This window comes from Triplophysa dalaica, chromosome 4, assembly GCF_015846415.1.
Source record: "Triplophysa dalaica isolate WHDGS20190420 chromosome 4, ASM1584641v1, whole genome shotgun sequence".
In the NCBI taxonomy this organism is placed as follows: Eukaryota; Metazoa; Chordata; class Actinopteri; order Cypriniformes; family Nemacheilidae; genus Triplophysa; species Triplophysa dalaica.
The window spans coordinates 20739003-20762661 of record NC_079545.1 but is presented as its reverse complement, the minus strand read 5'-3'; the positions used below and the strand labels follow the sequence as shown (position 1 = coordinate 20762661).

The following is a 23659-nucleotide window of genomic DNA, read 5'->3' as shown; positions in this document are numbered from 1 at the left end:
ACGACTTGATAACAGCCTATGTACGTTGGACGTTGATGTGTCGGGTGTACTGCGGTATCTCAGATTGAGAGGAGTCGAGAGGTTTCGGCTAGAGATGAGAGAGAGAGAGAGAGAGAGAGACCAAAGAGAGGACAGGGAGGGGAGGGGTGGAGGGGGTTGCAGGGAGCAGCGGATTCGAGGTCAGCCCGAGGTGCCGCTACATAGGCGCTCTAATACCTTCATTCATTGATTTGAAGAACACCACCATGTGGCATACAGCAGAGATAACACAGCCTGCAACTTTAGCAACAGTTTCTGTCTAAAAAATGAGCGCGCCTTGAACACAGTGCCCCCCCAACAGAACGTGACATGTGTCTCAGGCAATACAGTGTAAACTAAGATTGTTTCAGGGCAGTTCAGAACTTTGCTTTACACATTTGTTTATATGATCTTTGTTTCAACACCATGTTTTAGCTTTTTAATGGTCTTATTCTCATATTTGGAAAATACTCTCCTCTCATTAGTCTGCCTATTCTTGGCCTGCAGGTTACAATTTTATATTCCCACTGGCCATGGCATACATCTAAAATTAAATTTCACGTGTTCCACAACAGGTAAACAATGGTGTGGATATTCAATTGGGATTGCAGTTTGCCCATGCATTTGAGACACTTATTTGTGGTCAATTTAAAGAGCTTCTTCCTATTTGGTTTTGTACCAGCTTATATGAATTCTACCTTAGATGTTCAAAACAGCGAGGGAAAGCATATGGCAAACTAAATCTCACTGCGAGCAACAGCTGTACAAATGATGTTGTGCAAGTATACAACCATTTAAATGTTATATTGTAATAACATTTCTAATATGTAATGTAAAGCTCCCAATAACAACAAAAGGCCTACATTTCAAGGCAGCTGTGAGTGATTTCTTGGTTTATGAAATGGTGCATAAGAGGAACAGAGGCAAATCAAAGTAAGTTTCATTTTTTATTAAGGTTATAAATTTTAAACAAATACCTTCTAAAACAGTTTTACCCGGTGATATACAATTTAATATGCACAAAAATACAAGAATACCAACAAAATATGGAGAATACGTCTGAAAACGTCTTTAATTCAGTACACATAGTGCTTATATAATGTGAGGACGTATGGCTAATTTATGAGATTGCCTTTTTAGAACAAAAGGTCTAACTTTGTAGAAAATAAAATCAAACCCACAAAACCAAGCAAATGCTGGCATCATGAATTACTGTGAAGGCTTAATCAACTTTTTCTGGCTGATAACATTACGGCGTGCATTATGGGAGTTGTAGTGTTAATTAATGGCCCCAACGTTCAGTGTGGTGAGTGGCATAGGCGAACTACAAACATACTCAGAGGATCTGGAGCTGTAGGTTAGTGCAGTCAACAAAACGCACCAGTTTTTGCCACTTTGAACAACACATGTCATAATACAGAAAAACAACAAACTAGACAGGGTGAGGGTTAAAATATTGCACCTTCATTAGCCTACGTGATTGCCTTTTATGTGATACAACAAATGTAGTCTGTGTCTCTTCCTGTAGCTCTACATTTCCGCAAGCACGAGCTCAGATAGTCTTGTTGTTACAGCCTTTCTTACTGAAACTGGTACGGTAAATGTTATAAACGTGTTATTTGATGGCTGAGAACACTGTGCACTGGTAGGCTATTCCGTTTGCAGCCTGTTATTCCCAACATTACGTGGGTGATGTCATTTGACAATATATCTTTGTAAAAGTTCCTTGTGAGAGAAACTGGGAAAAGGGGGAAACAGAAACAATCCTCGAGCAAAACATTCAAAGACTTTCCATGTTTGTGGCCATACCTAGCTAGCAGTCTGCGGTGGGTTTAAGGCAACGAAAATCAACTTCGTTAGATTAGTTCAACCTTTAAAACGTGTGTAACATCGACATTTGTTTTAAAGGATAAACCACGAGTGGCAGGCTACAACCACTGTTCGTCTCACCCCATAAAACGAAACTAAAAACAAACCAAATAAAAACGCTTAAATAACTTTCTTGCAAAAATAAAAGTCAAATTTGTCTTAGACTTTGTACAATTTCGTAAAGTATCTGTATTCTCATTAACCACTGAGTCAAAAAGCTACAATAGCTCTCGTCCAAGCACCTAAACTCGCCAGGGCTTGTTTGCTACAGAACTGTCCGTTTAAGGCTTGCTCCAAGTCCGCTTGTCTGCTCACTAGTCCCGTAAACCCCGATCCGAAGATCGAGATGAGATTGGAAATGTTCGATGTGTCCAGTGGCTCTGTGCACGCGTATGAAGAGTCCTCGAATTTCGCTCTTTTGCATGGCGTAAAATCCGGTACCTCCTCGATCTCGGACACGTAGTAACCAAAGTCAAGCTTGCGTTTCTTGGCCGGGCTCTGTGCGCCCTGGCAGCACTGTTGGAGCGAAGCGCAGCAGTCCTGATGCAAATACCCGCTCTCTACTGTTGTAACGACATGCGTGTCCAAATCAAGCACTGTAGTTTTGTTGCAGTGCATGCTATTTACTGGCGAAAAGTCACAGTTGGATACGGGGTAGGCTTCCGCACAACAGCTTCGGTAAAACGAAGGATCCGGAGACTTGCAGACCTCTTCGCTTCGGAGAGGTATGGGCACCGAACACGCGCTGGTGGGCTGGATGTGCTGCACCGGGGAAGCTTGGTGACTGACGGGCAAGAGCGCGCCGCAGAGGCTCGGCGATTCGTTCATGCTACCGCAGCAGTCCACCGTCTGTTCCTCGCAGTCCTCCACCAAATCGAGGGGGTTTAGCTCCTGGATCTCGTTGCAGACGGTCATCACCTCCTCGTACTGTTGCATCCTGTAGATCTCCGCGTACTTCTCGTTCATGTACACTTGCCTGGCGTTCCTCAGCACGTATGAGACTAGTAGGTTTTTATGCAGCTTGATTCCCCCTCTCTGCGTCCGGGAGTTGTGGATTTTCCGTAAAGAAATTGAAATTAGACTTTGTGCATCCACTGCACACTCCATGGTGTTGATCATGCTTGGGGTCGTGATGTTTTCCCACCTCTCCGACGGAGAAAACAAACTTTATTTTAGTCAGAATCACGATATTTCGTTCGGGGACGCAGACTTAAGTCAGCCCTATGGAGAAACATTGAACGCGGTCGCTTCTGCCTCTACATGAGATCGTAGGCAATCATTAGCCTGCGCTTGCTGCCATAGTATATATATGGCGAAGAAGTTTCCGCCTACTTTTTTTTCAACCAAACAGAGCCCGAGAATATCATTGAGTGGCAAGCAAATCCCACCCATAGATTTCGATCTTGTCCAATCAGAAATAGGCGGTTCTTCTGTGCTATTCAAATTCCAAACTGACTTTACCAAACTGGAATGTTCTCATGAGGCGCAATGTACATAGGAGTGCGCGGTCTTGTCATGTGCGCTACTTGAGAGATGAGAAAAAATTCACAGAAATAATTTGTGTAAAAGGTACAAGTTTTAAAAAGAGTAAGTTAAACATTATGTTGAACAACGCCCTGTATTTGATAAAACACTCTTGCCTCACAGTTTTTATCAAACAAATGTCAAATTAAATGTACTTTTTAGAAATCAACATTTTAACCTAAACATAATGTAACAACATAGCAATAAATACAACCTTGGTTAATGTACATTTTTAAGAGAAAGACTACGTAAACAATCACGACTATAGATATAACAGATGGTTCAACTTCAGATTAATAATAGTAATATGTAGTAATTATCTACACCTATTGAATATAAATCATACAAAGACATGAATACAGATATCCATTGTGAAGTGAACATAATAATATTGCGAATAATTAATTTGTTGTTTAAATTAAAATTGTTCATTTTTGTTCAAGTATGTTTAAATATCATTGGGGACATTATAAATAAACAATACATTTAAAATATACATTTTATGTCAATAAACATAAGAAAGTGAAGTTTTTAAACACAGTTACGGTTCCATATAAATTTGATCATCTGGGTTGATATTTGCAAAGATGTTCAAGTTTGCTCAGAAGCTATAATCTCAGCACAGATACTAACAGTATCTGATACCACGTTGGCAGCTAATACATATGAGTTCAATTCCTTACTTGAATGTAAGTTAATTTAGATAAAAGTATCTGCCCAGTTTGTAAACAGAAATAAGCAAAAATCAAAAGTCAAAAGTTACATGTAGCATATACTGTTAAACTGATGGATCCAGAGCTGTAGAACATACTATTCTCCAGACTTTCACAAAGGACTGTGTCATAAATTTCATCATCTTTATAGAAACTTGTTTCCTTTTTACATTTAAACTCGACTATGTTTTTAGAAAGTACATTTGAATGACCCTACTCTATGATATACCTAAGAAACCTGCCCAGTTCCACGCCTGGATTTTTACTGTAATTAAGATTTTTTATGATGTATAATGTTGCCACAATGGTGAAAATAATGCTCAAATTAGGTACTGTACATGTGAAATGTCTTCTGTATTCCCTAATAGATCAAAGTGGTGTTGACAGAACCATGCAGATATTCCTGATCATCCTCCCTCCCTCTCTCTATCTCTCTCTCTCTAGTGAGTGCTGAAGTTTACAGCTCTGCATTTTAACAATGCCTAGAATCCAGAACATCCAAATCTTCACTATCCACTAACAGCAAAAATATCAATAAGCATATATAACCAGCATAGGCTACCAAAACTACATTACAAGCATATGTGTTTCTGGAAGAATAAACAAAGAAAATTATGATATAAAGAAGTTGAAGTAACAGTTTATTTGTAAAGGTCATATTAATATAGTTTAATATGTTATGACACTACTACATCCTAATGGACATTGTTTAGATCACAAGCACAGTTTCTTATATTTTGTTGTGATTGACAAAGGATTTTAGATGATACAATAAATTACAATAACAGTAACATTTAACTATTGAGAGATAAGACGGCGAAATGAGAGGTTAAAAATGCACACTGAAGAAATACATACAGATACAGTTGCATTATACAGAAAATGCGAACTAAGATGTTCAGATCTGAGTAGTGAACAGTTTATACTGACTACCTTATAAATCTCCCAGTGCTGTGTCAATTTTGTCCTTTTCATGCTACACATATTTGTGCAGCAGTGCATCCACCCACCTCATATTACTTTCACCAAGTTCTGAGCGGGAATAATAGTAAAGCTACGAACATCTTTGTTATATCAGGACCCAAAGATATTTGGGGACAATTAAGGCACACATATTTTATTAACCACAATTTATTAATATGACTGCACTAAATTATAAAACATCCAATAATATTTTCCAGTACACAGAAGTTTTGTTATATTATTTGAGATATTAACTATGATGATATTTTACTAAATTTGGCATCCAGAAAGTGTCAAAATACTGTTCTTAGCTATCCTTAACTTTGAGTCTGCTGCTTCATGTTGTCTTGTAACTTTCTTACTTGGGCTACCTGGTTTTTATGTTGCCAAATTCATTTAGACTTAGCCCTAATGAAATTTAACTTGGTCTAAGGAAATTTACAAAGCTGGATTGTGATGCCTCCCCTCTTTTTTAGACACATATAGCTCTATTTCATATTCCTTTTATAACCTCCACAGCATCTTTAAAGATGGGTGTCCACCTAAATGTTATATATGTATTTCACTATCTATCACTATACAAGCATCATAGGGACTTAAGAATCAACCAACCTCCTACTTGATATAACAAAATTTATGATGAGGCTCTATAGTCAACAAGAATCTTGATCTGCTCCCCTCAAAATGCTAACCCTAAATGTTAGTGATGAAGAAACCTGATTTTTCCCTACAGAAACTACAGTGGAATTGTTAAGCCTTCTCACGTTTGCTTTTTCAAAGCAAACTCACATTTAGGAGGGTGGAGAAAAAGACAAATGCCCCTTCCAGTAATTGTAACCAGTGTCAATTGCACAATAAAAGACTCGTTAGCTAATGAATGGGTTACAATTAATCTGGTTTCTATTATGAGTTAAACCTTTAATCTGTAAACATTTTTGTAATTTTCCTTATTTCTGATTGACTAGAATTGATACCCTTATATTCTTAACCCTCCACATGGCCAATGCAAGAAACCAATTGTTATTTCATTTTAACTGTTATTCATCAAAATGAAATAACTTTTATTAACAGTCAATAGAAAATGAGATAAAAGCACAATTTAAAATAAGCTGAGAATAATTTAGGACCATTAGTACGCAGAACAGTACAGAACCTATAGTTTATGAATTAATCCTTGAAGGTGACTTTCATTAACCTTAGATTTAACATATATTTCATTGTATGAGACAAGAGTGACTTGGTCAACTCCTTCAATTTGTGTCACACTTAGCAAAATGACCAAAACTGAAAACATTTGAAAACATTGTGTGCTAGGAACGTTCTTTGCAGTGATGCAACCGAACACCCTTGTTTGGTCAAAGATTCCTAAAAGAACAAAGTTTTTCTTTCCCAATTGTCAGTAGACGTTATACTATAACCAACTGGAGTGTTAGGGAACCTTTATTTTTTTAAGAATGCACCTTTTTTTGTTTTATTATTTGACCCAGTTAACAATATTAAGAAACGACAATAATCACTGAAACAAAATCCACAAATAAATTTGACTCCGGCAGTTTTATCTATACATTTTCTTGTAAATACTGTCTTTAATATTTGCAAATATCCTTGAAAAAAGACATAGTTTTAGCTATTAATGGAAGAGCTCAATATCACGACTGTATGAGTTGTCAAGCAGTTTCCTGACAACATGTTTCCTTATTTTTTAGCCTCATTGGTAAACGGTAAACTGCTCCAGCGATAGCGAATCATAAGTTGATGGTATCTCTCCAATTGTGATAGAGGTCAGTGTCAATAAAACGTTCATCTTTAGAAAGAAAATGTATTCTCTGATAATCACAAGAAAATGTGCATTTCATCATAAAAAGGTATTGCAAATAATCTACTCTTTTATTATCAGTGGAGGTGATCACTGCTTTATATTTTCTATGATATACTCTAAATGCTTAAATACACTACAAGACTTTTGCTCAGATTTTGCCCAGATTTTCATTCTGGACTTGTTGCAGAAAGTCTGTGCCAGTCTGCGATTTGATCAGTTAGTGTGTTTTCATCTGAAACTTTCAAAAAGTTTCCAAGTATATGATGTCTAGTTAAAAAAAATCTGTTCCAGTAATAAGTGATATGATTCCTCCATACCTAAACAATTCTTTAGGCAGTAAAAAAGGTTATGAAACACTTATACGACAACAATGCAAACACTTGAAGGTAAATTGTAAGGTATTTATATGGTCATTAATATGGTTAAATGCAAGCAGGCTTATATTTCATGCATAGTTTTCTTTTTGTCTTTACAGGGTAAGTAGATATCATCCTAGACTACTATCAGATACTGTATATTATGAATGTAGGCTATTAATTAAACATTAGTCTGATTTAGAATACCAAAAAAATCATTAAAATGTTTATTATAGAATTATAAAAAAATTGTAATTACACAGCGTCTTCTATTTAATTGTCTTTAGTATGCCTACATAATACACCATATACAGGCAAATACAATTTAAAACAATATTTTTTAAGCTTTATTCTCAATTGAGGAAATAAAAACTACAATCCCCCTTCTTAAAGCGTCAATGAAATACTTTTTTGAAAGGTGGAGCATTATGGGATTTGAAGTGTGATTTGCGTTGCTCAGGACACTCGCGGGCATTCCGGTGGCAGGAGGACCATGGGTGAAATTTTAGGGCGGAGCTTTTCCTGCTTGGCAGATGGATGCCTTCTGAACTTAAAGGAAAAGTAATCAACTTAACATAAATCGCAAGATGCAATTTCACTGTGTCGGACGCCACCATACGTTCTAGGTTGAAGTAGACATTCCTGATGATCTTTGTATAGCGTGATTGATACAGCTATTGATGTATTCCGAAATATTTAAAAAGGCGTGAATGAAGAAGCTAACCTACGAGGCAAGTGCACTGATCTGTAACGTGTTTTTTTGTTTTTCTTAATCGAAGTCTCGTAGATTTGACTCGCAGTATGACGCGATGGTGAATTTCACGGTAAGATGCTTCTGTCTGAATATCATTATGGCTTATAATAAAAAATCAACTAGCCTACGTTTGTTATTTCATTTCACGGTTAAGATAAATGTGATAGATCACGTCATTTTATGCCAAAGTAATAAAACGTTAATAATGCACATGAGCTTGCAAGTTAGTTTATTACCATTTATTTTTTAGAGAAATTATGTTAACAATCTGAGAGCCGAACTTTTATATGAAGTCTTTTTTATTGCGGTAAAATACAGAAATATATTACACCTAACACAACTGCTAGCATGTCCCTTGCGTTTGGCTGTTGCGCAATGCACTTTAAAAAAATTTGCAACGCTTAGTGTATACGCAGTGTGCCGAAAACTACGACACTGTGCTAAATGCGAAATAATATCCTAACTTCGTGCAGCATTTTGATGTATACTGACCTGATGTATTTTTAGTCCCGATTCATAAATTGTTTTTTATTTCCCCTTTAAGAGCACGAACTGTGTTGGGAGGGAGGTGTCAAGCCCTGAGGCTGAATTTCGGCCAATTAAAGTCGTCGACCCCCTTTGCAATACGTCAGTCCGCTAAGGGAGGGCTCTGAGCTTGAGCGATGTGTGCGGTTTCTATGGCAACCACTTGTCCTTACCTCCCCATCCTCCTCAGGCAAGATTGGTTTCCATGGTAATGATTGTATCTCCCCGCATGTTTCTATTCCCGTAAAGCAAGCTGTGCCCAAGTGAACAGTCGGAAAGTAGCCTGATTTCCTCCAAAGTCTTTAGGACAATTGTTCTGTTTGCATTGGTTCTGGAAGAACACATATAATGTGATTATGGCGAGGAACAGTCAAATATCACAACTTATTATTTCACTAATTAAAATTTCCCCCTAAACAATGATAATGTTAAACTGTTATTTATTCAGATAGGTTGCTAACAAAGAATGTGAAGCTGACGTCACGCCCTATGTTGCTGTGGCGCCGCCATCTTGGGAGGATAATACTCGACTGCTATTATTGTTTTGATATGTTCCGTTACTTGTTTTGTTTGATATATGGAGAAATCAAAAGTGAAGGAAACATGGTCTTTTCCTGAACAACTCTACATAATGCGATTGCAGTGTTTTAACACAGCAAGACTGACCTACCACAGTTATATTTCGAATTAAACTACAAAAACAAAAGACTGCATTGAACGCACTAGCAGCCATCCTCCCAAGACGGCGCAACATTGAACGTGGCGTGACGTCGATTAACAAACTCTATAAGCTACTTTCTCATATGTTAGTTGATAATAGATTGTAAAAGAAAATACACAGAACACCATTAACTGTCAGTTCATTAAAGCCATCTGACCCTGTTGAGATGCTTTGCAAGAGAACCAAACGACTTTCTTATGAGTAGATGCCATATGTGACAAATTAACTCATTGAAAAGCCTCTGTTCAGTTCTCTGGTCTGAGCCTTTCAAGCTCTTCTGGAATTTCAGCTTCCTGTAACCTGTTGAGACTCATCTGCATGCCACGGACTGAGGGTGTGTTCACCAAAGAGATGGGGGGGGGGGGGGGTGACTGGAGAGATACAGAGAATGAAAGAGAGAGGGAGCTGTATCTCTCCTTCACACAGGTGTACACGCACACACAAACTCTCTTTTTATCAAAAGCACAAGTGCAAACACACACATAGCCTTCCCTAGTCTTTAGGCTTTTGCCCAAAGACTATCTTCTATAATGGACACATTGCATTAGGGATGCCCTATGGCCGTTTCCAAGCTAATGTTGTAGTAATCTTCAGGTACAGCATATATTAATTATATTATCAGTATAATATATATAGTTTATATGAAAAGTGGTTGAACCATCTTCTACTAACACTTTCTAACATGTTTAAATTATCAGATGTTTGATGTTTTGTTGCTATACAACTATGATTGTATTTCCAATCATGATATATGGATAAAACATCTGTCAAGTCTACCAAATAATCAAATTTTAAATGAATACATTTTTAATTATTTAGAAATACTTGATGGACTTTTTCTACTATGTGTCTTTACTCTGTATTTTGGCGTGTCTAGCATACATCTCACAAAGGTAACTTGGCAGACCATATAATGCACAACCTTACCTGTTTTAACAGCTAGAATTAGGTTTTTGACTCCTTGATCTGGTGATCAATACCATTGATTTTTACATGAATGGCAGCCTTGGTATAGTGCAAAGTATAAGGATTTTAAAACTACAAGGAATTTTGAAGCATCATTCATAAAGTAAGGTGATATCTGGGACAGATTAAAACGAGGTTATCTTAAAGAGGTCCACAGTGCAAGAAAAAAATCTTCTCACTACCCTCTTTAGTCGAGGGGGGGGGTGCATTTTTGATGGCTTTTAAGTGGATGTATGGACTGAGGTGCGGGCGCGCGTTGACATAACTTGTGCGCACTCCAGAATAATGTAACAAAATAAAATCACATATAAACAAAAAACACACTTATAAACATATATATTTAAAGTATTTCACATGTTTAAGCTTGGTCAAAAACTCAAACGTGCTTTTGTCACCTGTAGAAAGGTTTTTATTACGCTCAGAGCAAACATTTCTAACAAACTTTGACTTTAAAACTAGATCGATCAAATAAGTTCAGTTGCGGCAGCGACACAAGCCTATTGTTGCTCATGTCAGAGTACGTGTTTTACTTGCGCGCCTCCTCCTCCCCTCCAGCTCAACGGTGCGTGCGCGAGCTCGCCCACGTGCGCGCGCTGCAGGTTGACAGCGGAAGACAGAGGTTGAGCTTGCTGCACGCAATACTTCAGAAGCAAAGAAATGAGCGCAACTCTTTGTAAATATCCTTTTCCCTTCCCAAAACACGAACTAACATCGGTCCGTTTCCACTGGAATCCGAGCAGTCGTAAAAGTGTGAGTTAGATGAGCATTCTCAAGAGCATAGCGTGTGCCCTATTTTTATCCTTCAGCTTGTGTGCGTCATGAATCCAATAGCTGTGGCGACAGTTTGCGTTGATTTCGAGGTTCGCCTACTAATGCTCTCCTGCAGAGGGCCCATTTCCCTTGAAGTGCTAGACTGTTGTGTGTGTGTTTGTGTGTGTCAGGGAGTTGAATATAAGAACCAACAAAATAAGGGTAAAGTCTGCTTTATTAAAAATGTCATATTAAAATAACCGAAAAGAAAAAACGATTAAATAATTTTTATGGTTTTCCTATAAATGCATATGCATCTATATGCATCCCAAATACAAAATTAAACATGCATGTAAACACACAGTTTAACTTACTGAAACTAAATTAGAAGCATGGACAAAGATTTTTATATTACATGAAAATGATTTGTATATTACATAAACTTTCAGTGCCCTAATTATGAGAATCTAATTTACTCTCTGATGCTCTTTTAGGAATTGATCATGTCTTTTTACAATAATTCTTTTATATTTAACATATATTTCTACCTTTGTTCCTCATATATTAGCGTTCCCCCATACACGTAAAACAAAATTCGCCTCCTCTTCTTCAAAATCCTACAGTGTGCAGTTACAGTTACAGCTGTAGGGAGCGTCTCTATAGGAAACACTTCTCAGGAAGTGGCGCATGGGTTAAATACATGGGCAGTCCACTCTTCATATACCCCCTCTACTGGTGTCCACTCTGTCACTCTCCCAGTTGGACTTAAACGTTTATTACTGTACAGCACATGAGGGTGAGAGTGAGAGAGCGTCTGATGGGAGGGAAATGTGTTATCTTGTTGTAGACACCTGGACTTGTTATTTATTCTTGTGTTTTGCTTTCACTCTGTTGGTGTTTTAGACATGTATACTAACATGGGTGTTTAATTATTTGTAATTAATTATTTTAATATTATAGTTATTGAAGTCAATTCTGGTTTCTCGTTGATTTCAAACAGATATTTTTGAAAAGTATTTCCTATCGCTAGTTTTGTAACCAGAGGGATTAACAAGACATATCTGAGTTGTAGGGAGAGGAAGACGGAAGATGGGGGATCAAATGCAGACATGTAGTTGTAGTTCTGTTGCGTACAAAACCGTACTTTTGGAAAGCTTCCCTTTCATTTGTCAGCAGAAATATAAGTGATATATTACATAGAGAGCATCTATGTAACATGCATTCACTTTTAACTACTGGAAGAAATAGAGACACGGTCTTGTAGATGGTGGAATCAGGTCAAAGAATTCCAGAACCATGTTCGGGAAATATGGAACACCCAGAATTCCAAGGGTGGGGCCAAAGTGAGAGAGAGAGAGAGCACTCCATAAACAAATACTCCAGCAAATGTTAATCGAACACACATGCTCTCTCTCACAAAGAAGAGGGAAAGAAAAGGGGAGGGCGCGGGTACTTTCCAAGTCTCTCTTACAGAAAATCTCCCTGAGTTTGCAAAGTTCTTGTTAATAATGTGCCCCCACATTCTGTGCTGTAAGGAACAGACTTTTTCAAAAAATGTCTATATCTATCTGTCTATCCGTCCGTCCATCCATCCCTCCATTCATCCATCCATCCGTATGTCTGTCTGTCTGTCTGTCTGTGTAAATTGTTTCCTCACTAATGTCATTCAGATGAGCCACCAGGTATTGTCCTTAATGACTGCCCAAATTGAATATTATTCCCTTTTCCTCAGTCTCAATTTCCAAAGCAATTTGCTCAAAGTTTGTTGCTGTATGGAGAGCTCTGGTGTGGGTTGCCTGAATCTAGGGCAGAGAGTAAGACTCCACTGAAGTCAGCACTTAATGTAGCACTAGCAAGCTCTCCTTTTCTCATATAAACCTGCTGTCTAACTAATGTTTTGCATTACAATTTAGAAGTTTTTATTACAAATAATGAATATATTTTTTAACTGTAGCCCCACATGAAGAAAATTTCACCGCTTTACTTAACAGTAGTTAAATATATCTGTTATCACTTATCTAATGTGTTTCTCCTTCTAATTACAGGGATAGTTCATCCAAAAAATGCTGTCATGCCAATGGTGCCCTAGATAATAGGTTGCTATAATTCTTACAAATATCTTTTTTTTGTGTTCAACCAAACAAAGAAACTTTTGGTTGAGTAATTCATGACAGAATTTTCAGTTGAACTATACCTTTAATACATTATTGAGTTTTTTTATTTAAAGAGATAGTTCACCCAAAAGGAAAATACTTTTACTCACCCTCTAGTTGTTCCAAACCTATATATATTTCTTTGTTTGGTTGAACACAGAGAATTATATATTTGAATGCTTGTAATTAAACAGTGACTACCATAGTAGGAAAAATGACAATGGTAGTGAAACGTGCCCCAGAACTGTTTGCTGTCCTACATTCTTCAAAATATCTTCTTTTGTGTTCAACAGAACAAAAAAATTTTAAGTAAATTTTACTTGGAACTCAATGGGGTCTAAGAAGTGTTTGGTTATAAGCGTTCTTTCAAATTTCTTTCTCTGTGTTCAGCACAACAAAGACATTTATACAGACTTGGAACAACTCGAAGGTGAGTAAATTATGACAGAATTGGTATTTTCGGGTGAACTATCCCTTTCATTTAATTGTATTTTTATCACTGTCACTGTGTTCTTGTATAGATATTTTGCCAATGTGTGTAAGGCCATCATAGCAATATACACTTAAATGTCAAATAATTAAAATGACTCCCATTATTTTTTCCATAGCAATTTCTAGAAAACGTTCCAAAAGACTGCAACACGCTTGAGATCCCCATATTCAAAGTCTGTTCATGTGTCTGCATGTAGGATTCGTCTTTGTGTACATGTGTCTGCCTGTGTTTGTGTTAGTATGTTTCTGTGCTATGTGCAGCTCCTTCAGTCCTCCGCTCACAGGGTGTGGGTGAGCTGTTTGAACTCGGTGGTTAAGCTGGTAGACTGAGATGAATGCAAGAGGAGCTCAATCTCCTCTTTGAAGTTTGACACAGGGGGGGTTACCCCTCCCACCAGGAGGGGCTCCGGCAGAGAGCGAGAGCAAGAAGGGGATAGGGAAAAACTTTGTTTTTTGTGAGACACACTAGAGGTCCGGCTTGACTCTCAGATTGTCGTGAGGTTTCTGCTCAGTTGAATTACCTTATCAATAACAGCCGTTCTGTGAAGCTGTTACTTCTCATCTTAGTATAACTAATGTTTTTAAACCAGCCTTTGAAAACCTCATTTTTTTAAATATTCATCAACACACATTTTAATTTAATTTTTCAGTTATATCTGCATTTCAATATGTGGTATGAAAATGTGTTTTATAATATACTGAAATTCCCTTTTACATGAAGACCCCTCACTGTTTCTCTCTCTGTGTCTCACACACAAACACACACAAGGTGTCTATTGCTATCCCACACACAGGCTATCGTCTAATAGACTTCAATTGTTTGAATTCCAAACTAAGTGATATTTTTTCTTCTAACATCTAGACCTAACTCTTACTCAAAGTCACTGACATTATTGCATGTAAATTTGATTTGGCTTATTCATAAGGCTCTTCTAATATTGAGGTCAACATTCAGATTTTACATCTTTTACTATATTTCTAAGGATATTTCCAAAGATTTGGCCCACACATACGCACTCACCTAACGTACACATGCTACATGCTGTATCGTGTCTAGGAGACATCTAAAAGGGAGGCCAGGCCAGGTGTGCAGCAGGGTCTGAAAATGAGACAGGTATGAGCAGGCCCTTGACGAATCCAGCAACAAACGGAAGGACTATGCTCTGGCTTGTTATCCCTCATCTTTCTCATCCTTCCTCTCTTTGTTTCTTTAAGAATATTCTGCTCGTTCACAGTACAAATGCAATATTGACTCGCTGGCAATAATAAGGTTATAAATGCTGAAGCTTACATTTTTCCATCCCCTCATATCATCATGATAAAACAAAATAAGAAATGAGAAAATGATGAAAGAGAGAAATATAATCTGAAAAGGTTACTTTTTTTAAAATGTTCTATTATTTTAAGTTAGCACATGAATATATAAATATAAATGAACATCTTTAGGGTGTGTTCACATATGCTATATTTGGTTGTTACTCAATTGGTGCAATTGCTCTGTTAGTGCAGTATATTTGTGTAGGTGTGAACGATGCCACCCGAACCCTGGTGCACACTAAACAAGTGGGCTGAGACCACTGAAAAGGTCCGCTTTCGAACGGATTCTAGTGCGGTTGGATTGAAATATTAACACAACACGGACCAAAAGCATCAAAAACAGGAAATGATAAGACACGACCCGAAAATGAAGTGATATAGTATAGTAATATAAAATGTGTAATACAAAAACAGTGTTTATTAGATCTGTGCTTGCACGTGTCACGGAGGAATTCCTGGCGCTGTTTTGACTGCTCTAAACAATTCGTGAGGTCTTCGCAAGTTGCCGGCTTGCTAAAAATCCCAACATACACTGAGCATGTAAAACCCAGCACACAGCATTGTTTTGGATGTCCGGTAAACTCTGCATGCTGTCCAATCACGTTGCGACTTTATACTTAAGCTGTTAGGTTTCGATATCCTTAGGTTCGCTTTTAAAATGTCAGTCTGAATGCTAAGCAAACCAGGATTCTTTTTTTTTCGGACCAAAATATCCAAAATATCCAAAATATCCAAAAAAAAGAACTACAAATATGAACGCACCCTTAGTTCCAATCACTTAAAATCTTTCGTTCCTACAGCTGTATAGCTAAAGGTAAGTTAGGTTATTGATAAAAAATAACTGAACAAAGTTAGTCAAAAGGTTGTTTTGAATAAACGTAACTACAATGTTACATAGTTTGAACGTAGAAACAAGAATGCTGTGTCTCATCTGCTGTTGCTACATTAGCACATTGCATTGTATCTTTATTTGGAATTATTTGTTTTGTGTTGCAGTATCTGATCAAGCATTTTCATGTTTTTAGGGGTCTGCCACACCCTCACATAGCCCAGGGACCTATGGTTCACTCTATCCCATTGTAGGCAGTAAGCAGACAAAGACTTCTCTAGGTTCCCCATTGTATGAAGCATGACATAGGTCTCAGTTTTCTTGTTAGAAGGGAGTGGTGTGGCCTTGGAGCATATTTCTGCCAACTGACAGCGGCAACACATCGAAAACAATGTAATAGATGCCGTCATGTGTTCACATGTTTCTATAACAAAGAGAGGTATACTAATTGAACACATTGCTATGAAATTCACAATTTGATCTATGAGTGTAAAAAATGCAAAGAATGTATTCATGTATAAAATAGAATGATCTCTTTAGCAGTGATTTATTGTGTTTTCGTGGATATTCAAAAGAGTATCCATACATCTTAACATATGCCAATAAATATATTTTCATTTTACATGTATATGAAATGTATACAGCCTTCCTATGTACTCCGTGATTAGAGCATGGCGCTAGCGATGCCAAGGCCATGGGTTACAAGGGATTGCAGATCAAAACATTTATAGTATCATGCAATGTAAGTCACTTTGGAAAAGAGCTTGTGCCAAATGCGTAAATGTATGTGGGTTCAGGGATATGTCAGGTGTTTACACACATTTTAGAAGCATTGAGTTTGGTGCCTCCAGTGGCAGATTTATGATGGTGTCTTCTTTTAAACAGTATAGGAACATGCAGTCACACACTGACATACTGCTATGTAAGAGGTGGGATTTGTTTTTTCCTCTGACTAAAATAAAATTATAGATGTCTTTTATTACTTTTATAAAAGTGTAAATGACCTTTCCTCATTTACTTTCAAATTTATCAAATGAAAAAAAATACATAACTGTGTGAAATAATGCTATATAGTATAAGAGAATATAATAATTTTCATGACCTTGTAGTTTGTATGTTTTTTTCAACGTGCTACTTTAGCCCTAAAAATTGAAATAGTTTATCTTGTCTCAGTGAAACCCAGAATGTTCAATGATTGGGCTTCTGGTCCTTTATGATAAGACTGACACATACTGACTGAGCACAGAGGAGTAACACAAAGACATGAATCTTTTTCTAGCTTACTGAGAATTTAGCCAGAAATAAGAAAACTGAATATATACATACTGTATTTATGGCAAAAACACTAAATCTGTTGTTTAAAAAATGTTTAGGTTTGATGGTATTAGCATCAGTATTGTTTCATTCTTCTTTATACTAAATTTGTTGTGTAACTGAAAGATGGTTCAAATCATGCAGCTTATTGAGGAGAGACTGAATTTATTTTCTTAAGAATTTATGATAATTGCCCAGCGTACAAAAAAAGGATACATGTTCACATTAAAGGGATACTTCACCCAAAAATGAAAATTCTGATATCACCTCCGAGTTGTTCCAAATCTGTATAAATTTCTTTGTTCTGATTAACAAAGAGAAAGATATTTGGAAGAATGCTTATAATCAGACAGATTTTGCCCCCCATTGATTATCATTATAGGAAGAAGTATAATGGTAGTTTTGGGTAGACTTTGTTTTTTTCAGCATACTTGGTAAATGTTTACCTGCTAACAACAACTGAAAAAACCCCAGAAACAATGAAAATAGCAAATAATATGTAACAATATAATTTAGTGAAAGGTATAATTTACAAAGGAAATGGCTTGCCTGTTGTAGGTTGTAGTACAAGGTATCTGTGTGGCACTCATAAGACGGGGCTGGACTCATTAATCTATTTTACAAGCTGATTTACAGCATGTGAGCTTCAGTGAGTCATAAAATATGTTAACTATCCTTTAACATGTAAACCTCAGCAACCCCTAACTGTACACAAACAAACACCAGTTTAAATTGCATTGCTGTAATGAAAATATCTGAACTCCTAATAAAATAATTATTCATCAATTAGTAGGATCAGATTAAATCGAAATGTTGAAAATGAAAAAAGTTTGTGGGCGTGTTTCCGGGCACTTTTGTTCGCGCTTTTGCTGCATCCACTCACAAAAATAATATATTTACAGTAGGAAATGTATTAAATATTCTCATGGAACATGATGCTAAATATCCTAATGAGTTTTGGAGCAAAAGAAAAATGATAATATTATTTTATAATATATAATTTTGACCCATACAATGTATTGCTGGCTATTGCTACATACGCATGCTACTTATGACTAGTTTTGTGGTCCAGGGTCACAAATCCCTGGACCCTTAACCCTGCAAACAAGGCATTTTACAACTTCCAATAGAATTGGAACTAAATGAATCCCTTTAAACAGGAACAGTAAAGAAATCTGATTTCAGCCAAAAAAAAAACTTGAACAAAATGTTGCGGTAGGAGGATTCAATGTATTATTTTTTGTGTATAAAGAATTACAGAATACTCTAATTAAAGATTCTTTTTGTGGACTGTACAAACAATTTTACATTAAACAAGAGCTTTTGAAAATTCCCAGCATGCATTCTTAGAACATTCAATTCTGTGGTTAAATTGTTACTCTTTAAGTGTTTGCTGACTTTATTATATATATTTGTTGTTGCCTTTTGTTAGTTGTCTGTTTTATAGAGTTGTGTTATTATGAATGATGTTTGTTGGTCGTCACGATTGAGGTTTGATGTTTTCAGTGTTCAGGTCTAAGTGCATGATGCCATGCCGGTACTGCTACTAAGTGTTTGTGCAGTTATTTGTCCAATGTATTTGGTCTATCTTGAGCCAAGGTATTATCCAAAAATATAACAAAGTTAAATAAAACTCAGTTGTACTTGGAAAAAAAATAATCATGCATGAACAAATTTAATTTGACCAAACGTAAAAACAGTTGTTAAGACGACTCAAAAATCTTGCGTTCCATATTTCACATGTTTGATGGATAGTTATTAGAGAATTAAAACCGAACCTGATGCTAAGAGCTAAATCTTAAGGTGATGTTCTTGATTAAAATGTAATAGTCCATGTAACAAAAGGTATGAGTGAAGTTCTGGTCTATAGATGGAACAAAGCAGTCTAAAACAATCTTCTCATCTCTAAGTAGAAAAGTTGCAATACAGACGACACCTTTTTGCAATAAAATCAAAGGTCTGTTTATGTGACATCTTGCCCTGTATATCAGTTCCTCCATACTATGATTTTGTTCTTTTGTTCATTCTTTTTCTCTGCCTTTGGCTGAAGGGACAACCTCATCCAGTTGGGCACCAATCACCCATGAATCTCCAGCAGCAGTGGGGGAGCAGGAAATAGAACGGAAGGCGTTAACCCGATAAGACCACTGTTGCAGACCAGGGACATTCTGCATCTCTTCTTTCTCCCCCTTTCTCTTTCTCTCTCTGTCACTCTGTATCTCTCCATTCTTCTATCTCCTTACAGTGGCTACAGGCTCTTACATAAGCCAGTTGGATATTTTCAGCCTCTCAGCAAAGATGCAGTCAAGTTGAAGAGAACACATTAAATATTTCATTTTTTCTCCTCCCCAACCTGTCTAGTTGGGATGTATCAACATTATAATACTACGTTGTTTTTATCTGTATCTCCATGCCTTGTTTTATGATGGCAGGCATATTTTATGCTTTTTCTGTTTAAATGTGGGCCAAAGGAAGAAAACAGATAGCGAAGGGATGGCAACGGGAGGGAAGTGCTCTTCGATTCTCTCTGCACATTCTATTCAGTAAACCGACCTACATTTAAAGGCACCAAAGCCCTTTTAAATGTTGTGTTAAATAATAACTTAGGATTCTTATTAAGACAGGTTATTTTCAATGTCTTCACTGCATACTGTATGAGGCTGAAGGTTGTGTGGTTGAAGAGCAACATGTTATGTTTACATGCCACACTGCCTCTATTGGTATTTTACTCACTGCTGGAAGTCACAGATGACTTTCAAATGACTCGTTGTAAGAGGATGTGATGGCTTGGACTGAATTCATATCTCTTACTCAAAGGTACAATTACTGTAAACCCCAATAAGTTAAGATAACTCAAAAATCGTGTTACTTCTTAAGAACACTAAACAAATAATAACAGTAAACTCAAAACAATTAATTTTGAATAAACTTAATTTTTCATTTTTCCATTTTCCATTTATTTGAGTTTCACTCTGAACAAGCATCAATGTTGTCATGAAGGAACAATTCAATTCTCACATTGCAAATACAATGGGGTCATCCCAAAATATCTTTTTCAACATTAGAAAGTTAGACCCTATTTCACTGATCATGTGGCACACTCTTTGTCCAGGCCCTGGTAATCTCAAGGTTGGACTACTTCAATGCTCTCCTTGCTGGTCTCCCTGCAAAGGCTATCAAACCACTCAAGCTGGTTCAGAACACTGCAGCACAGTGACACCCCTTTTCATCTCTCTCCACTGGCTACTGGTCGAAGCCCATATCAGATTAAAGTCACTAATGCTTTCCTATCACTGGATCTAAATCGGCATACTTTCACAACCTCCTTGCTACTTTATGACATATTGATCCCTGAACTCTTTGTAAATCGCTTTAATAAAAGCGTCTGCTAAATGACTAAATGTAAATGTCATGATTCTGCCGCACCATGTCGTGTTTCTCTTGGCCTAGTGGCGGAATCATGACAGAACCCCATGTTTTATGTGGAGAGAGACTATTTTGGGACTTATGGCTCGCCATACGCTCTCCGGTCTTGTCATTGTTCCTGCCCTCTTGTTTTCTTGTTAGTGCTAATTATTAGTTCATGGCCCGCACCTATCCCCTCTTGATTTTGATCCCTTATAATGGCCTCGTGTTTGCTGTTTTGTGCTGGTTCATTGTGTTGTCATATGTGGGTGAGTTCCTGTTTCTTGTCAATGTAGTTTAGTTATATTGTATTTAATTCAAGTGTTGTCTTAGTCTGGTTAGGTGTAATAAGTCCTTGTCCCTGATGTCATGTCTTATACCCATGTGCTTTGTTGTTTTACCCCATTGTGGGTTTTTGTTTCCTGTTTTGTTATTAAGGTGTTGCCCTTACCCGCCATCTGCACCTGGGTCCTCGGTCCTTGTTTCACCTCAAGATCATGACAGTAAATTGAAATGTAAACAACAGCCAATCACAGCTGTAGCATTACCAATGTAATGCCTCCAGATCAAACAATTAAGATTTGATATGAGTCTGTTTTACATTGACATTGAGTGATTTAGCAGACGCTTTTATCCAAAGTGACTTACAAATGAGGTTAAGAATAGAAGCAATCGGAACAACATAAGGACAACATAAAGCATAAGTGCAATAAAACAGTATACAAAGCTAAGTTTTTAGAGGAGAAAAGAGATAGAAGTCAGAACTTATTGGTCAGGTGCTGATGGAAAAGATGTGTTTTCAGCCGTTCTTTAAAGGGGTCATATGGCGCGATTACGAGTTTTTCTGTGTCTTTGGTGTGTCCATGCATTTATTAGACACATAACATTGCAAAATTTCAAGTGTTGGAACAAAAGAAGCATTCTATCTAAAAGCGAATCCTCAACCAGAGCTGCCTGAAATTCCTCAACAAATCTACATAATTTTGTGGTATGACTTGACTAAGATCGCCCAAATCTACATGCAAGTAAGGTGGGCGTACTTGTACATCTCACTGTATCACCGCTGATGCAGCCATGTCGTGGAGACGCCCTGTGTGTTCGTTGTGAAAAGAAAGCCTCTTTGTTTGCCCTTCCAAAAGATGAGACGACTACAAACGAATGCTACATTTTATTTACATTACTGTTCCAGAACAGTAAAATCTGAATATTCAAGTGTGTGCAGCGCATTTCACAGATGATTACTTCATTAAACCTGGGAGAGATCAAGGCCGGCTGTGCACAAAGATTTTGTTAAAATGTGGAGCAATTCCAATTCCTGTAAGTATATTTTCATTGCAAAAGACTTTGTTACAGACTGTAACGAGGAATGCAGGACGAGAGCCGTGAGGTGGGGCCGGTGGCGTGAGTGATATTGGGAATCAGCCGTGCCCAACCGGTCCCGCATTTCTCACGGAGGAGATCGGAAGCATAAGAGGACGAGCGACAGGACCACGGATGAGAGAGGACCGGGGCCAGACATATGTTTAGTTTGTATTTATGTTCTTGTGGCCGGCAGTCGACCGTGAGGTGGCTTACGGCCTTTTACTTCTGTGTTATTGTTTGTTTATTTTTTATTGAAGTTTGGTTAAATGTTGGCCGGTTCCCGCCTCCTTCCTTCCCTACTTCTGTGCAGCACAGACTAACACGTGTTGAGTTTGTCGTGTGTTTGTAGCGCATGTTGTTTTTTTGTGTTATCTCCAAATGAAGACATGACCACGTAAGTCCTAATAATCAGTTATTATGTTCCAACTAGACACAACAAATGCAGTGTTTATAATGGGGTTTATTGTCTTTGTTGAGTCACGACAAGACATGGCGTAACATTGGTTGATCAACAGCAAATCTTTATAGCGTCGTATATAAAAGGTAAAACAGCTAGCTATAGTTTGTAACATAATATAAAAAAAAACGTACCAATCCTTTACATACTGCTCAAGTCGCGCTGGCAAAGTTGATGTATCGACTTGATCATCTTAATTTTCCGGATCAGATTTGGCCTCGTTAACTGGCCAATCATAGCAGACCTTGCTTTCCAGAGTGGTGAGCTTTGTAAAAAAATCTCTGCGTTTCAGAGAGGCGGAGAAAAGAGGAGATACAAACATGCACTGTATGTGGAAAATACACAATTTTTTAACCATAGATAGTGTACACACATAGCATTACATCTAAAACAAACGATAATGTTTGTTTTAAACGTGCCATATGACTCCTTTAAAGAGTGCTACAGAATCTGCTGTTCTTGTAGCTTGAGTTTTCCTCCTAGGCCAGGAGCAGAGTCTTGAATTTGAGTTTTCCTCCAAAGAAAATGCTCTACTGGTCTGCAAAATGGTAACCTCATTAAAATCACTAATGTCACAAAACTCTTTAAACTCTTTACATCCGAAAAGATCTGATCACACTACCGGCTGATTATTTGTTCCACATTGCCAAGGCCACCGGGCCTGTACAAGTTAAAGATTCATCTGAACTGGACCTAGAGGACCGTGACGGTTGTTTCGAGTACATTGATGCCTTCATGTCAAGTAAATCATGACTTTAGACTGAGAATAAAGGTATGAGTGGAGTGTTGTCATTGCAAGAGACTGTAAAATTAGCAAAACAGATTGGTACTGCTATACAGTAGGTAAATCGGAAATTGACACAAACACTCATAACATGCATACTTCACACACACTACCTACTAACGACACCTACTTACCACCATCGCACTAACACCACACAAGCTTAGGGGGTGCTGGAGGGGTTGGATCTGGGACAAACCTAGATATGCAAAAAATGCTTGCAAAGTATGAAGAACTTGGCTAGAGAATCCATTAACACATCTCACCTACCGGACACACCGACCTGATCCAAAGTGCAGAGCAGGGGAACGCAATTCCAACACCACCCCTGCACACTACTGAACGACCTCAGCAGGTAGTTCAAGATACGCGGAGGCCAGATTGGTGACCACTCGTCGGACATCACGTATAACAATGTATGCAGACACATGGATGCTGGCCTCAGAGAGAACTTCTACGATACCGACATTGTCAGAGGTGTGCTAAGAATCATTAAACCCGGCATCTTCAAAGACATGGCGATAAATAAAGACGACATGATAGTAAATGAGTTAAAGGGGTTCCTACAGTC

At 37.5% G+C, this 23659-nt stretch overlaps 1 protein-coding gene and 1 long non-coding RNA gene across 2 annotated transcripts; one reads left to right on the top strand and one right to left on the bottom strand.

The window, feature by feature from the left end:
* Positions 1-952: 952 nt before the first annotated feature.
* On the bottom strand, positions 953-3177 carry ier5l (immediate early response 5-like). The gene has a single exon (XM_056746257.1). The coding sequence runs from the start codon at positions 3004-3006 to the stop codon at positions 2098-2100; it is 909 nt and encodes a 302-aa protein (XP_056602235.1). The 5' UTR covers positions 3007-3177; the 3' UTR covers positions 953-2097.
* A 4635-nt stretch (positions 3178-7812) lies between these two features.
* Positions 7813-20027, top strand: LOC130418721 (uncharacterized). Its single transcript, XR_008906387.1, has 3 exons — positions 7813-8086; positions 8561-8749; positions 19134-20027. It is a non-coding gene; the product is annotated as an uncharacterized LOC130418721 (long non-coding RNA).
* The last annotated feature ends 3632 nt before the right edge of the window (positions 20028-23659 follow it).

Coding starts and splice junctions, on each gene's coding strand:
- ier5l (XM_056746257.1), bottom strand. CDS start 3,006: ATGATCAACACCATGGAGTGTGCAGTGGATGCACAAAGTCTAATTTCA.